General features: G+C 42.2%; 1 protein-coding gene across 4 annotated transcripts in view; it reads left to right on the top strand.

Moving 5' to 3' along the window:
• The first annotated feature begins 1,584 nt into the window (after positions 1-1,584).
• The window catches only part of rab3gap2 (RAB3 GTPase activating protein subunit 2 (non-catalytic)), a 35,359-nt gene continuing 21,282 nt past the window's right edge, over positions 1,585-15,661 (top strand). For 2 of the 4 annotated variants that reach the window (XM_041953871.1, XM_041953869.1), the window contains exons 1-24: positions 1,585-1,957; positions 3,384-3,469; positions 3,558-3,672; positions 3,757-3,838; positions 4,141-4,188; positions 4,354-4,429; positions 4,599-4,700; positions 5,303-5,402; positions 7,106-7,204; positions 8,036-8,184; positions 8,364-8,443; positions 8,958-9,050; positions 9,172-9,311; positions 9,610-9,805; positions 10,034-10,177; positions 10,591-10,673; positions 10,785-10,849; positions 10,957-11,047; positions 12,575-12,696; positions 12,898-13,108; positions 13,421-13,518; positions 13,675-13,783; positions 13,913-14,073; positions 14,321-14,495. In XM_041953871.1, the coding sequence (XP_041809805.1) occupies positions 1,849-1,957; positions 3,384-3,469; positions 3,558-3,672; positions 3,757-3,838; positions 4,141-4,188; positions 4,354-4,429; positions 4,599-4,700; positions 5,303-5,402; positions 7,106-7,204; positions 8,036-8,184; positions 8,364-8,443; positions 8,958-9,050; positions 9,172-9,311; positions 9,610-9,805; positions 10,034-10,177; positions 10,591-10,673; positions 10,785-10,849; positions 10,957-11,047; positions 12,575-12,696; positions 12,898-13,108; positions 13,421-13,518; positions 13,675-13,783; positions 13,913-14,073; positions 14,321-14,495 (2,734 nt within the window). In that variant the 5' untranslated portion in view covers positions 1,585-1,848. Of the gene's footprint in view, positions 1,958-3,383; positions 3,470-3,557; positions 3,673-3,756; positions 3,839-4,140; positions 4,189-4,353; positions 4,430-4,598; positions 4,701-5,302; positions 5,403-7,105; positions 7,205-8,035; positions 8,185-8,363; positions 8,444-8,957; positions 9,051-9,171; positions 9,312-9,609; positions 9,806-10,033; positions 10,178-10,590; positions 10,674-10,784; positions 10,850-10,956; positions 11,048-12,574; positions 12,697-12,894; positions 13,109-13,420; positions 13,519-13,674; positions 13,784-13,912; positions 14,074-14,320; positions 14,496-15,661 lie in introns of all 4 variants that reach the window. The other 2 variants (XM_041953868.1, XM_041953870.1) reach the window with 2 other exon arrangements.

The raw sequence follows: 15,661 nt of genomic DNA, 5'->3' as shown, positions 1-15,661 counted from the left end.
AGGAACCAGATGGAGAGTTGTTTCTGTGGACTGTAAAACAGCTGACGCAACAACAGCTCAACAAATGTGACCGAGACGGGCCCAAGGACCTTTCTGACACCCAATTGTTTCCTGAGTTTTTGTGTCCGGCCTTCCTGACCAGAAACCTTTGGGCAACCCACCAGAGGTGAGTTTGTGTTTGCGTATTTATGTGTGCATACATTGTACTGTTCGTTTGTGAGTGTGCGTTTTGGATGTCTGGAGGGATTGTGAGTGAAGATGTGGGAAGTACACTGGCAAAATGCCCATTGCTTTTTAAAGAACGTTGGAAAGGATGAGAAAGAAAGCAGCACTGAACGATGCCACCAACAACTGGTCATGTTGACTACAAGTAGTGTCCTTGACCTCTGACCCCTCAAGACTCCACCAGTATGAAACTCTATGTGGGGTTGAGGGAATCCAGGGGTCACAAACTACTGTGAAAGGATGGAGTTTTGGCCTTGGAAACATTTACACTGAAGTTTAGAGTAAAGGATGTAATAAACCGCCAATGTCGGGCAACAAGACAGTGTTAAATCGGCTGTGACTTGTTTAATGTAACCAGTTAGTCAGTAAGAAGGATCACAAGATGCAATTGTGCACATCATTTAATGAAATCTTCCCTAAAACACCTTCTCTTGGCAAAGTAGCTTGCAGTTCTTTTTGTTAAGTTGTACAGTGGTGTATAAAAGCCTGGAAATGACGTCCTTAGCATTTAGAACCACAGGCCTTTTTTTGTCAGAGCTGTCTTTTTTATACTGAGCACATTAAAGAAGAGGATGAGGAACCAGTTTCTCACAGTTGCTTCAAAAGACCAAAATACAAACAACCGCAAGACTTACAACATAACAATGAACAAACTCAGGGGAAATGCCACAAATTGACAGATAGAAATATATGAAACTTTTCACAAAACAGTACTTGTATGTATGTTTTGTAACCTTTATAAGCAGTTCTTGGCTACACGGTGTGATTGTGTAATGAGTGCATGAAATCAATCCCACACCTGTTTAGAAAAAAAAACTCATCCTACTTCATAAACCCCCATTATCATATTGTACTCCTGCAATATATATACCCTAAATACAGTTGCTGTATACAGTAGCAATAAAAATGTATAATTAAGATATAACCACAAAGAATTAAAACTAAGTTTGATCTTCTTCTTTTTTTCAGCTTTGAGTTTTACTTGACATACAATGGAAAAATACACCTCAACGTTCTGGTACAAGTTCAGAAAACTGCAGTTGAGCTTTGGGGGGACACATGCAAGACCTGTGAGGACTAAGAGGCTGAAGCTCCAGCAAGAAGACAGAAAAATGTTCTTCTGTCGCCCTCTGGTGAAAAAACTATACTAATACAAATTTTCAAATGGCTCACCAATAAATCATATTGTAAGTTTAAAATGTAGACTTTGTATAGGTACTATAAAATATATGTTGTCCTGTCGTATTATTTGAGTTCTCATTCGTAAACAAAGTAATTTGAAGTGCTTTTATTTCGAAAGTTTCGACTCACCGCTAACCCGGAAGCACATCAGTGTTATTATGCCTGTGGCTTGTGACCAACACATCAGGACTAGGGTGGGAACTGCAAATATTGGGAAAAATAACAATACTAAAGTCGTGGTAATATTTTTTTGTGGGACGATTGAAGATAAGTAAGAAATAGTGTTTCTGTGAACAAGCTGTCATAAAGGTAACACGATAGCGATACTTGCAAACGGACTAAAACTGCTAAGCTACGTTGATCCTCCAAAACGGGGCTGTTAGCAAGCAGGCGAACGGGCTGATTCCCTGTATACTTCGGTCCTGACAGGACACGACAGAGATGTCCTGCAGCTTGGTGGAGTTTTGTCGGCTCCAAGAGCTAAAAACGGTCAGGGACTACTTGTTCAACAGCCAGAAAACCGAGCCGGGGGAGGAGAAGAATCAAACAGGTTAGCTATCAAGCAGAGACAAGACAGATGCATGCCTGTAGCATGCTACAGCATATAACTGGTAACTACAGGGACAGCAGCCCTGTAGCTACCTTTGGAACTAGCCAGTCACCGCATCAAGTTTAAGTAATTGCTAGCTAAGCTAAGGGCTATACATTATACTATATAGACTACACAGGACTATTATAGCTAAATAACATTATAGCAAGGCAGATAATGGTCGCAAGACTCGGGGAAAAGTTCGGTTTGTCGTGAACTAACATTAACGACATTCTTTTTAGCTACAGGCTACAGTTGGGAGAATCAAATGATCTTGTGCGACATCGATCAGCCACCCTCTTCATGCATAGCAGTTTTCTGTTGTTTAATGTGCTCTTTTTAAGTGTGGAACAAAATAGCGCCATGCATATGTGAGATAACTGAAAAAAAACATCTTGCATGAACTCCATTAAGATCAACTGGTTCTAATGGCCTGACTGTTTTAACAAAGACAACTCATTTGATGACAAGGCTTTGCAAAGCGAATGACAGAGTGAGCTTCATTTGTCCAGTCCGCAGGACCAGCAGGGCGCTGAAAGGCGGCCATGAGAAATGTGCCTGCCGTTTGTGCAATGACTCATCCCACCTGAACACATCACTGCAGGGTGCTCAACAGAAGAGGACAGCTATATTCACACACAAACACAGAAGGGGCACTTGCATGTTTTGTGCTCAGTTGCCTTCATTTGTGTTCTTCATTTCATGCTGAGGTGGTCAGACATCCAGAGTGTGTCATCATTCTTCATCAGTCTTGTGGCAAAGTGTCATTGACTAGTACACACACTGCACCAGGCCATAATGCATTGTAAATGTCCACGGCAGTGCTATCTCACCCTTTCGCTACTTTTTCTGTCACTTTGTCTGCCACCCACTGTGCTTTTCAGTAAAACATATAAGAATTCAACAAATGAGATAGAAAACATGTATAAATCCTGCACCTATATAAAATAACATTTCAGCCACCCATATAATGCATAGGAAATATAGTGTCACAAATGTATTGTAATGGTAAATAGACTGTATTTATATAGCACTTTCTAGTCTGACGGCCACTCAAAGTGCTTTTACAACACAAGCCTGCATTCACCCATTCACACATGGTAGCTAGGCCACCTGCTCAGTCCAATTATTAATGCACAGCATCGGGAGCAATTTGGAGTTCAGTATCTTGCCCAAGGACACTTCGACATGTAGGCTGCCGACCGCTCTACCTCCTGAGCCACAGTTGGCCCAATTATTATATAAATGCTAATCATATAAATGTTATTTGTCGATAAAGAGTTTGGTCTGTACCTGCTCAATAAGTGTCCTGAGACAACTTGTTGTGATTTGTTGCTATATAAATAAAACTGAATTGAAAAATTTCTGTTTCCCTTTTCCCTTACAGAAAATGAGCTGTCTTGGGATAACTCTGAGTGGGAATCAGCATGGGATAGTGGTGACAGCAAAGAGGAAGCCACTTCTGCCACAGTGGTCTGCCCTTTTGTATTTCATCATCTGTTCTCATATTGTCATTTCCCTGGCATTGCAAAACCCACTGACTTTCCTCGTTACCCTCCAGGTGGAGGAGACCACAGGGCAGAGTGCACCCTGGCTGCAGGACTGTGTAGTGTCCCTGTCACCTTGCGCTGACCTGCTGGTCGTGGCTCGAGAACAGAAGGCTGTCTTTCTCTCAGGTCAGATATTTAAACAGACACGCACTTATATCTAAGTTCACAGAGGAGGTCTATATTACTGTTCATGTTTTTTGATCGTTACAGCGAAGTGGCGTTCAGATGACCGCGGCAGGGAGGAGATGACCCTGGCAGTGTCTTGGACCGGAACCCTCAGCACTGATGAAGGGTAAGAGTCGAACTACACATGAGAAGGACTGAAAATGCATCTAAGGAGAAGTGATTAATCATGACACTATGATATTGACACTGGAAGACAAAAGCCAACAAACTTGAAAGTGAACCTCAGAGTGATGAGAAGTCATAATATAATTGTGATAAATACAGTATATTGTCATCAATGTAGTGGGTGAACAAAATGAACCATGAGATAATTGACAGGTTCAGGTCTCTTGCAAGAGGAGGGAGCTGTAAAGTGAGCTCAGTCACACAGACACTACATCCTACTTTGTGTGTGTTTTCTCACTACAGAGAGTGTGTGAGCAGCTCTATCTGTATACCACTGGCAAGTCAGAAAAGGTAAGAATTACTTTTGTATGAAACTGTCTGTGAAAGTGCAAAATGCTTCTGTGCATGTACATATGTCATAATGTCATAATAGCTGTTTTTACATTGTGTGTGTGTGTGTGTGTGTGTGTGTGTGTGTGTGTGTGTGTGTGTGTGTGTGTGTGTGTGTGTGTGTAGGAGCTCCACAGGGCGGCCTGACTGGACATGTGTAGTAGTGGGTTTCAGTTCTGGCTATGTCCGCTTCTACACAGAGGTACCTCATCAGTCTAAATTACAATGCTATCTCTCCTTTTTGTGTACTACAGTGCAACAATTTATTTTGTCAGATAATCGGCAGAAAAAATAACATGAAGCCAATCAGTGTGGTCTAGACATAGTCAGGAATGACAGTAGTAAATGTAAAACTGATTGTTTCTTGTCAGACTGGGGTTCTGCTCCTAGCCCAGTTGCTGCATGAGGACCCTGTGTTGAGGCTCAAGTGTCGGACATACGAGATCCCTCGTCATCCTGGGATAACTGAGCAGGTAATACACACTTTGAATAGTCCTATCAGAACTGTGTATGAGAAATTATGCTCAGATTTAAAGGAAGACATTTGACATTTTGGAAAATTTCTTGCAAAGTGTGAGAAAATCAATATTACTTTCATGTCTGCACCATAAATAAGGAAACTGCTGGCTGCATCCAGAAATAGTCTGGCAGATAAATCCCTGTGAAAAGTTTCATTTTTGCACTTTGTTTTGTGCTGACTAAATAAATGGGATATAACATGTCAATAAGTGAGCTTTAAAGGTGCTGGTCAGTCAATTTTGTTTTTTGACAGAGCCAGGACAGCTGTTACCCCTCTGGTTGCAGTCTTTATTATAAGCTAAGCTCAGCCAACTTCCTGCTGGTATGAGCTACATATTTACCATCCAGATATGAGAGTGATATCTTTCAGTGTGACTCTTGACTAAAAAGTGAATTTCCCAAAACGCTGAACATGAAATGTGTTAGTGAATGTGGAGATCAATTCTTAAACAATTCTGTCATCCAATATTCTGAAGTTAAGGTTCACTTACTAGCTTTTCCTGAGCTTTTGGCCACATCCCAAAAATGTGTAATTATGTATTTGATCCCATCACAGCATGAAGAGCTAAGTATCCTCTACCCTGCTGCTCTGGTCACCATCGATGGCTTCAGCCTCTTTCAGTCTCTGCGTGCCTGTAGGAACCAGGTTGCAAGAGGTACTGTTGCTTGTGTGTGCATGTGTGTAATTGCGTGTGTATGTGTGCACCAAACTTGCGAGTATTTACACAACGTTTATATTCAGGGGTACACATAACTGGTATATAGGTACACACGTGTGACAAATATGAGAAATGTGTAGCATTAGTTGTTTCAAAACACAACTTAGGGCACCGTGCATGCGTGACAGTGTTTAGTATACCTCAGACTTCCTTGGATTGACTGAATTGGGTGCTGACCAAACTGTACAGGCCATAATGGATGTGAAGCTCTTCATGATGCAGGCTTAGAAGACTGGATGATCGCCATGTGCACAGACGTCAACATCAGTACAATTGAATTTTACCAAAACTAGCGCACTGCACACATCATCGAACTGCGTCAATTCAGCTCATTTCAAGGTTCTGTTGTCAAGCTACTGCAGTTTCATTTAAATTTCACAATATCAGATGACCTGCATGGGGGCATGAGACACTGTTGAAAATATCAAGACTCTTGTGAGGCGTACAAATGCAACCGGCTACAATTGATAACCTCGGCCTGCAGTATCTGCACAAAGTGTTTTCAGTGTTTTCTGGCCAACATGAATGGCAACATTTTGAAGACCGAATCCAAGAGGTTTCAGAGGGAACAGGTGACCATTTGTGAATGCAAAGAAAACCTTATGGTAACCACTGGACAGTTCACACTTCTGCTTGATGGTGAGAGCCACAGGACACAGTTTATAAAGGTGATGCTGACAGGGACAAGACAGATTCACTCAGGGGTTTAATTGACATTAATTGACATAATTTTTGAGTTTTTTAACTTTAAACCTGGCCTCAGGAAATGCAAGACCTCCACAGTTTTTGCAACACAGTTGATGTGCACCATTCTTCAGAAATACGAGGCCATCTTGACTCCAGTGTGAAAGAATGAATGCGCTTTGGACACTTAGCAGCTTCCTCTGTGTATGACTTCATGTATGGTCGTCATACCACGTGGCTCAACAGGGGACTGGGAGGTGTTCTTTTTATCATCTACCATGCGGGAAGCTAAAGAGGAGGACAATAAGGGAGACATCAAGGAGGACAGCGAGGAAGATAACTTTTTAAGGACTAGTGTGTAAGATTCAGGGGAGACTTTTGGCAGAATATGGCAGAAATGGAATTTGATAATCATGAATATGTTTTATAATCACAATTGTAAAATCGACTGAAAACAAGAGTCGTGTTTTACTTACGTTAGAACGAGCTATTTATATCTATCTGCCATGTTGCACTGCCAAGTTAGAGAAAACACTGACTGCAGAGAGTGCCTTTTGCGTTTTTTGGCCATAGGTTTCTCCAACATGCTTAGAAAGGGAGGGGTGAGGTGAGGGATGTTCAGTTGGTTTCAATTTGCAGCCTCATTGACAACCCACAGGTACCCACAACATACACACAACTACCACTGTACCACTGCCGCACACACACCCTCATACAGTGTCTAGACGGTTAATAGCCAAGCTTCAGCAGGGTTATTCTAAGCGTCTAGTAGTGCTTTGTGCGTGTGTGTGGGTGTGTGTCCTCCTACCCGTGAAAGTGTTTTGTGGCCTAAAGTGATCTTGTTACTATTAAAGCTCAGCACCCAGTTTTACATACTAGCTAAAGGCAATAGTTGATGAAATCCCCTGTCAGAGATTTGGTGATCAAATGGCACATCAACTGTACTTTGCATCCAGCGGCAGCAGCAGGTAGTGATGTGATCCAGCCTCCTCCCCTGGCCTATAAGAAGTGGGGTCTGCAGGACATGGAAACCATTGTGGACCACAGCAGTGTGGGTAAGCAACTTTTTTTAATCCACTTTCTTCACCTTAAGCTCAAACAATGCTGTGTGATAGGAAATAGCCATGTACTTTGATGCGCAAGCCAAAAACTACAGGCTGAATGACTAATGGACAACGTCTCTACAGGTTTATACAGCTTTAATTTCCCATATGCAGAAATCAGGTGGCCCATGACGTGGTCAGAGTGACCCAGTGCAGTGACGTGTGATAGGTGTGATTGATTGTCGAGTAATAGTGATCCAAATTATTCTCCCTGGTCAGGTATTTAATAAGATGTATTTCTGAGGACAATAACTATGGAGTACAGGTTCCACATACATTATCTGGTCGGCAAGCATGCGCTGCACCTCCTGCATGTTGGTCTGCTGTGGAGTGTTAACACCAAACAAAATGAATGAAACAACTCACAGGGGGAGTGGAAAGGTTTGCAGTTTATGAAAAATGATTCTAACTAAAATCATTTTGTTGACTAGAATAAGAAACCAACAAGATAGACTTTTTGTGGTTCTTTACTTCATATTGTACAGTCACACAGCATTTATAGCCTAGGTTACATTACCACCTGGTGGAGATGCCAATACACCACAAAGCAGTCACTCTGACCCATGATATTGCTGTACCAACAATAGGTATCGGCTGACATAGCTCATAGACAATACAATACAATCGATATTGGTGGCAAAAAAATGTGATCGGGTACCTCTAATGCTAGGAAGACATTCATAGTTTCACAGTACAGCGCTGTATTTACTGCTCTAATTCCTATCAATGTCTTTTCCTACATCTGATTCATCCCTGTTCTCTCTTCATCTCGCCTGCTGTTAGGCATTATGACGCTGTGTGTGTTTGACCAGATGAAAAATGCATCTATCCTGGGGGGATTTAATGCTTCCGTCAAGGGAAGCCCCCCTGCCATGAGCCAGTATGTCACTGTGGGAGGTGGGCCATACACAGGCTTTTACTATGCTGTAGAGGTGAGTGAGGCTGTTTATTTCCAATAAGAATTACTGCATTTTTGTTAAGTACTTAGTATTATCTACCCACACAAGTGGTGAAAATGACACGCAATGCATAATGTAAGACAACAGTGTGCCAATAAAAGCATTTTGGACGGTAAATTCAACTGTTTTTGTGCTTCTCTGTCTGTCTTTAGGGAAGCTCCCAGCCTCTCCTCTCTCACGTGGCTCTGGCTGTGGCCAGTAAACTCACCTCCGCCCTCTTCAGTGCTGCCAGGTGTGTGTGTGTGTGCATTGCTTGTGTGTGTGCGAGTAAAACCAAGCTTCCTTTTGTGTAAAAGCAAGATAATCTGAATTAATTAACAGTAATTTTACCAAAAATGATTCCAATTTAATAGCACTTTCCAAAAACATACAGGAATTAAGACAAACAGTAAAAAATAGTGATGACACTAACAAGCACATCTCAAAGTGTGCGCTGCATTGTTTGTAAGATAAATAGGATTGTCCAGTGAGCCTGTTTATGGCAGACTGTTGATGCTGCTCCAACAGCACAAGGAATGCAAAGAATTTGCCAGGCTTAATCAGTACAGGAGGGTAGTTTGTCTCCTTTCACTCTCTTTCTTGTGTATCCAAGTGCATGTTGTCAATTGCCTCCTCTCTTTATTACGTTTTCTTACACTCTAGTCTCCCTTAATCCTCTCTTTACATGGATTCACCATTATTATTTGTCTCTTGTTCACTGTCTCTGTCTATTTTTCACCATTGCTGTCTTGCTGTTTTCCTCTCAGTGGATGGTTAGGTTGGAACAAGAATAAGAATGAAGAAGAGGTTGTTCAGAAACAGAAGCCCAAGGTGGAACCTGCGACGTCCTTGGGGATCAGGTACCAATCATGACATCTCAACACAAATGCAGCAATCCTCTATTGTGCCCAATATTGGCAACAGAAGCTTGCTGATGTCCTTTCGTCGTCCTTCGTCTTAAATCTGGCCTTTCATGTCCAGATTTGGTCTCCCAGACTCTCGCCGCCACGGTGAGTCCATCTGTCTGTCCCCCTGCAACACGCTGGCTGGAGTGACGGATGATTTTGGTCGAGTAACGCTGCTGGACTTGGCCAGAGGAATTTCCATTCGAATGTGGAAAGGTGAGGAGAAAGTAGAGAGAAAAAACCAAGGGCTAAGAACTGAGTAATATAGAGGTTTTGTAAAGAACTGAATAGGTTCAGCATGGCCATGCTAAGAACGTAGAGCATTCATATCTTACCTGTATATTGTCTTTCTCTTTTCTCTTTTTAGAATTGAGTGTATAAACAACAATGCGTTGTTTGTCAAACTCAGTTCAGTCTTTAAATTCAGTTGTGATGCCAAGTCATGCATTCAGCTCGAAAGTTGTTCATTGTGAGCCTTTAATGTAAAATAAAACAAACATTAATTTAACTGCAGGTTACCGAGATGCTCAGTTGGGTTGGCTGCAGATTCCAGAGGAACGAGGTGACCGGGAGTTCTCCCCCTCCGCCTCCCTCCCCAGACGCCACGCTCTGTTCCTGGTCATCTACGCCCCCCGCAGGGGAATCCTGGAGGTGTGGGGGATGCAGCAGGGGCCTCGAGTCGGAGCCTTCACTGTGGGCAAACACTGCAGGTATAAACCATGTACTCTCAAAATGAAATTGTCCAAGGTTTCATACAGCTGTTTCTTCACAAACAAAGCAACACCTGTGCATCTTCATAGTTAACATACACTGTACACTGACACAGGACAGACACACTGGGGCTGCAAACAATTAAATATAAGTAACATGATGTGTGTGTGTGTGTGTGTGTGTGTGTGTGTGCGCGCACGCGCGTGTGTGTGTGTGCGCACTTCCAGGTTGCTGTATGCTGGTTATCGTCTGATGGGGGTGAATAGTGTGACCAGTCAGGGTTGGCAACTCCACACCCAGCAGGTGTGTCTGCTTGATCCCATCACAGGAGCATTGAGGACAGTGAACATCCCCTTCCACCTGGCCCTCAGGTAGGTACACAGACACAGAAGCTCAAAGACACCGCAGACCAGCTGGCATCTTTAGATCACTAATTAACATGTCATATCTCACTTGTCTAAACTGTACAAAGAACAATAAGTCAATTAGTGCACTTTGTGCAGTTGCTTGCAGATGTGGGGTGAGGGTACTATTGCTTACCACCGAAGTTGGTCCCTGCATTTGTATAGTATTTTTCACATTTAAATCAGCTTAACAGCTTTAGTAGCATCATTCTAGAGACTGTTTAGGGAGGGGAATTTAATGGCAACTGGACTGGTCATTTATTTTTACAGCCAAAGGTTTCCACTGCAGTGATTCCTTGTCCCCAGTCTACAAGTTGTTAAAGGCAGCCTTGTAATGCGGGCCACCAGCAGTGCATCTTTCTGTGTTGTCCTCATTTCAGTGACAAGAAAAGCGAGCGAGCCAAAGATATGCACCTCCTAAAGAGACTGACTACTGTACTAAGGAGCAGAGAAGTGGAGCCGGGTAAGAGATACAGGAGTGAGAGCCGGATGGAGATGTACATACAATGGTATGAGATGAGAGACGGGTCAATCTATGTTTTTCTGTGTGTGTTTAATCTAATTTTCATTTCAGATATTTTGGAGTGTGAAGCCAGAAATGTGCTGCTGGATATCAAACACCCTGCCATTAAGAAGCAGGTATAACCAAAGATTCAGTACTGGCCTCACACATAGATCATGAAAGGCATATTGTCTTCAGTGCTAACAGTCACATTTGTACCTGCACTCTTCACATCCCCTTTCAGGCTTTGGAGTCTCTGCTGGCAAATAAGAATGTTCCTGTCTCATGTCTTACTAGCATCACACGAGCCTTGTATGATACTCTGAAGCAACAAGGTAAAGTATCAATTTATTATCAAGAAGAAAAGATGTTGTTCTGTTCTGTGATGAACTACATTAAAACTAAAGTGTCATGAACTCGTTTTCTGAAATATTTGCTTGGGGAAATGTTTGAAATGTGAAGTAAAATCTAATGTACATGTACTTATCATTAGGAGTGGGAAGGGATGGGAGTAACTCCATAATAGTGATAATACCATAATATCACAATACATTGCCACAATAATGATGGTATCAGGATTCAGCGATTCTGCAATAGCTGATACATTATAAGACAGTCGACATCTACAATACATCCTGATGTCCTCATAACTGAAGAAGAAAAAAATGACCCAAGAAAGAAAGAAAGAAAGAAAAAATAAAATCTTATTGTGAAAAGAAACAAATGAAACACTGCCAATTGAAAATAAGGATGAACTGGTAGGGAAAAAGTTTTGATTTGTGAGTTTTGACTGAGTGGAAAAAGGATTCCTTCATCATGATGAAATTTGACGCTTAATTGTCACCATAGATAAATAAATCCCCCAAAATGAGACATTAAATACATAAATGTTAAATGTATTGTTATTGTTTATTAATTTGTAGATATTTATGTAGCTACACATTTGTATGTTTATGTATTAATTTATTCTATCTATCTATCTATCTATCTATCTATCTATCTATCTATCTATCTATCTATCTATCCATCCATCCATCCATCCATCCATCCATCCATCCATCCATCCATCCTTCACTGCATGGATGGGAATGATATCAACCCTGATTAACACAGAAATTATTCATGAAGTTGTAGGTTGTCTGCTTGTTGTAATAACCATTATATTCACTCCAGCTTTAACACTGACGGACATTAATATGTTAATAACATTGATTTTGGAATGTATTCAATATTTTAAATTTCAAAGTAATTTTAAAGTTAGCATGTTTTGACAGAACTAATAAATAAGCTAACCTGGCTCACTCTTTATGATAGGTGATGTTGCTCATCAGCTGTCAGTAACAGAAAGTTACACTATAGATATATAGAAGTATTCATTTAAGCACTTTATTTTATAATATGTTAAGCATCGTTGTTTGTTTGTATAAGCATTTAATTATGTGATAACATATGTATTAATTTATTGAAGCATTTCATCATGTAATTATTTATGTTTTCATATATCTAGTTATATCTTAACTCCCTTAATATTTGTGGCAGATAGTTTAAATCTGTTCCATTCTGTTAAAGAATGAAGCTTCTTTCGGATTCTAGTCTTTACTGCTGTTGGTTTGTGTAAATCATTAGTAACAGAACAAAATGTCCTTTTCCAGTCACATTGCCTGTTTAAGTGATGAACTGCACTACTTGTGGTTGATTTTAAAGATGGTGCCAGACATTTATACGTGTGGCACGTTTTTGTGGCCTGTGCTACAAAACTTTCAACCTCTGTAGCAGCAGTGCTATGTTCAAAAAATGATAACATACAGCTCTGCCTATATGTACCAAGGTTTTTTTTCTCTCTTTGTGCTTCTGCATTACAGACCCTGAGGAAGTGGATACAGCGTTAGTCCAGCTCTGCTCTTCACAGCTGAAGCTGCTTCAGCTCTACACTGACATCCAGCACCTGCACTCTGCTGCTGACCCAGAGGCCTGCTCTGAAAATGTGAGAACACACACATGCACACACGGACACGTACGCATACAGAAAACCTGTCCTCCCATTAACGTTTTCTAACTGCATAATATAACACAGGGCAACTTAAGATTCGTGGTAAAGCTACCAGTTAGGCAGTGCTGATCCTTGGTGGTCACCTTAAACCTCAGAACTCTACGATAAACTCTCTCATATTCTCCCATACAGCAGGACTCCCTCAAAGGCATAGAGGATGAATTGTCCCGAGTTCGGCCCACCTTGCAACGCTACGCCCAGCTCACTTCGAGACCCAGTGTTTCCTTTGCCCAGGACTCGCCCAACTCACCCCTGCCTGCCCAAGCCTTCCTCTCCCAAATGGAGTACACCGAGGACGGGCAGTTGAGGGTGATCCGCGTGTCTGAACCTGAATGGAATAAGTTAGGTATGTCAACATATGTATGCACATTATATGTTATATATATATATATATATATATATATTAATCTTTACCCAGTTACCCCCATAGGTATGATGACACAGTGAGAGGTTATGTGTAGCATTTTGTTCATCTCAGTGTGGCACATTGGCATTAATGATATGTAAAGAACAAATGGGCATGTGTAAAAGTCCTTATGGAGCAGAAAAGAAACCCAATTTAACCATTAATATAGAGAAATCCAAATGACATCAGACATAGAGGGAGCATACCACACAAATCCAAAATTAGTACTTTGCTTTTGTGTGTCCTTTACAGGGAACTTTATGTTCTGGGCCTGTCTGTGTGGAAAAAGCCCACTCCATAAAGTCTGTGACACACTGCAGGAGGCTGGTATCAGCCCACAGCAGCTACTGGTAAGAAATTAAGATGAGTTGTGCTAATGGAGGTAAAAGTCTGGTTAATACATGAAAATGTCTAGAGGGGAAAAGGAAATGAAATGGCTACCAATGTAAATTGATATTTTTCTTTAATATTGTATTTTTATGCCTCCTGTTCCTCCTGTCTGTCAGTCTCTATTGCTAAGTGTGTGGTTGCAAAGAGAGAAGGAGATGCTTCAGAAACCAGAGGAAACTGTTGGAAACTTACACACACTACTCATCGCCCTCAGCAACATGAAAGGTACGTGTGCGTGGCCAGCATAGGCTGACTTCTTCGCATAAGTGTCTGTCAGTCTGTCTGTCAACCAATAAAAGTCAAAGAAAAAGAAAGGTGAGAGGATCGTTACCACTTCTTCCTCCTCCTCTTTAGGTGCAGTTGAAGAGTCATGGGACCCCCAGTCTGTATCCCCCTGGTGGCAGCAAGTTCGATGCACATGCATCCAGTCCCACAATGCTGCCGCTGCTCTGCTGGCTGCCTTCGTAGCTCACCATGCTGCCAAGGCTAGCATCACTAGCCGGGCTGACAGCAAGGTATAAAAGTCTCATGCACGCACACGAGTGTGCTAGGGATTGATTGTGAAGCAACAGATGTTATTGTATGTGTTTTTTGCTGGTTCTGCCCCACCCTCTTACCCAACTGAAGAAGTTCAAGGAAACCACTTGTAGTTACAGAAATGTCCCACATAAATATGACATTGTCTTACTGTAAAGTTAATCAGTTCTAAAGCAATATAACTTCACACTGACTCAGCCTATTTTCTGTTTTTCTATGTGACAGCTACAGTCAGAATGGGAGGCAGTGTCCTTAGAGTTGGAGCAGTGGGTGGTGTGTGTTCGCCAGCTAGAGGACGTGCTGGTGCTGCAGACCCTGCTGTTAGTGCCTCCTCCTCAGGGAGCAGCAGGGGGCGCTGCAGCACAGTGCTCTATCAAAACGCTGCTGGAGGGAGGTACAGGTAGGCTGTAAAGAAGAACATCCTCTGGAATACATATAGGCAGACAGACAAGCTTACAACAAAGGGAGACTTTTTTGATGAATTTCATCTAAATGAGCTGTAAGTCTTTCACTCCCTTCATGTTTTTTCCTGCCTCGGAGCGTGCCCCGAGTCACTTATTACTATCCCGCGCGTTTCTTCTTCTTCTTCTTCTTATTAGGGACACGGGGCAACGTCCCGAGTCACTGGCTCCTACAGCTATGAAATAGCTGCAGCCCCGAGTCACTTATTACTATCCCGCGCGTTTCTTCTTCTTCTTCTTCTTCTTCTTATTATTATTAGGGACACGGGGCAACGTCCCGAGTCACTGGCTCCTACAGCTATTTCATAGCTGCAGGAGCCAGTGACTCGGGGCGTAGCCCCGAGTCACTTATTACTATCCCGCGCGTTTCTTCTTATTAGGGACACGGGGCACGCTCCGAGGCACTGGCTCCTGCAGCTCTGCTGCAGGAGCCAGTGACTCGGGGCATAGCCCCGAGTCACTTATTACTATCCCGCGCGTTTCTTCTTCTTCTTATTAGGGACACGGGGCAACGTCCCGAGTCACTGGCTCCTACAGCTATGAAATAGCTGCAGGAGCCAGTGACTCGGGGCGTAGCCCCGAGTCACTTATTACTATCCCGCGCGTTTCTTCTTCTTCTTCTTATTATTATTTTCATCTTCCTCCAAGTTTTCGTCCCTTAACTCGCCCCGCAGCTTTGAGAAAACCCTCGCAAATTATATATCAAAACGTGCGTATTGTTCGGGATCGGTGTGCTATTACTTTTCTCAAATTTATCGCAGTTTTTCGCGTCGTAAGACGCGAAAAACTGCGATAAATTTCCCATAAGAAATGAATGGGACGGGCGAAAAAAACAAGATTGAAATTGGAGTTTTTCAAACATCTGTAGCTCAGGCATACATTCACCGAGAGACTTCATTTCAACTTTAAAATGTAGACCCAAGTCTGGTCTATTGGTGTGTTCATCCACATTTTGATTGGTCCTATAGTTTTTGATCAGTCACTGTTCAATGACAGTGATCGTTTGGCGGGAAATTTTGAGATTATAATGGGTGTGTATTGCGCGGAATGTTCGTGCTAGAGTGCGTGCTAGAGTGGCACAGAGTCTAAAAACGATCTGAAAATC

Source organism: Chelmon rostratus, chromosome 15 (genome assembly GCF_017976325.1).
Source record: "Chelmon rostratus isolate fCheRos1 chromosome 15, fCheRos1.pri, whole genome shotgun sequence".
Lineage (NCBI taxonomy): Eukaryota > Metazoa > Chordata > Actinopteri > Chaetodontiformes > Chaetodontidae > Chelmon > Chelmon rostratus.
Note: the sequence above shows the minus strand (reverse complement) of the source record. Positions and strands in the feature narration are given on the sequence as shown.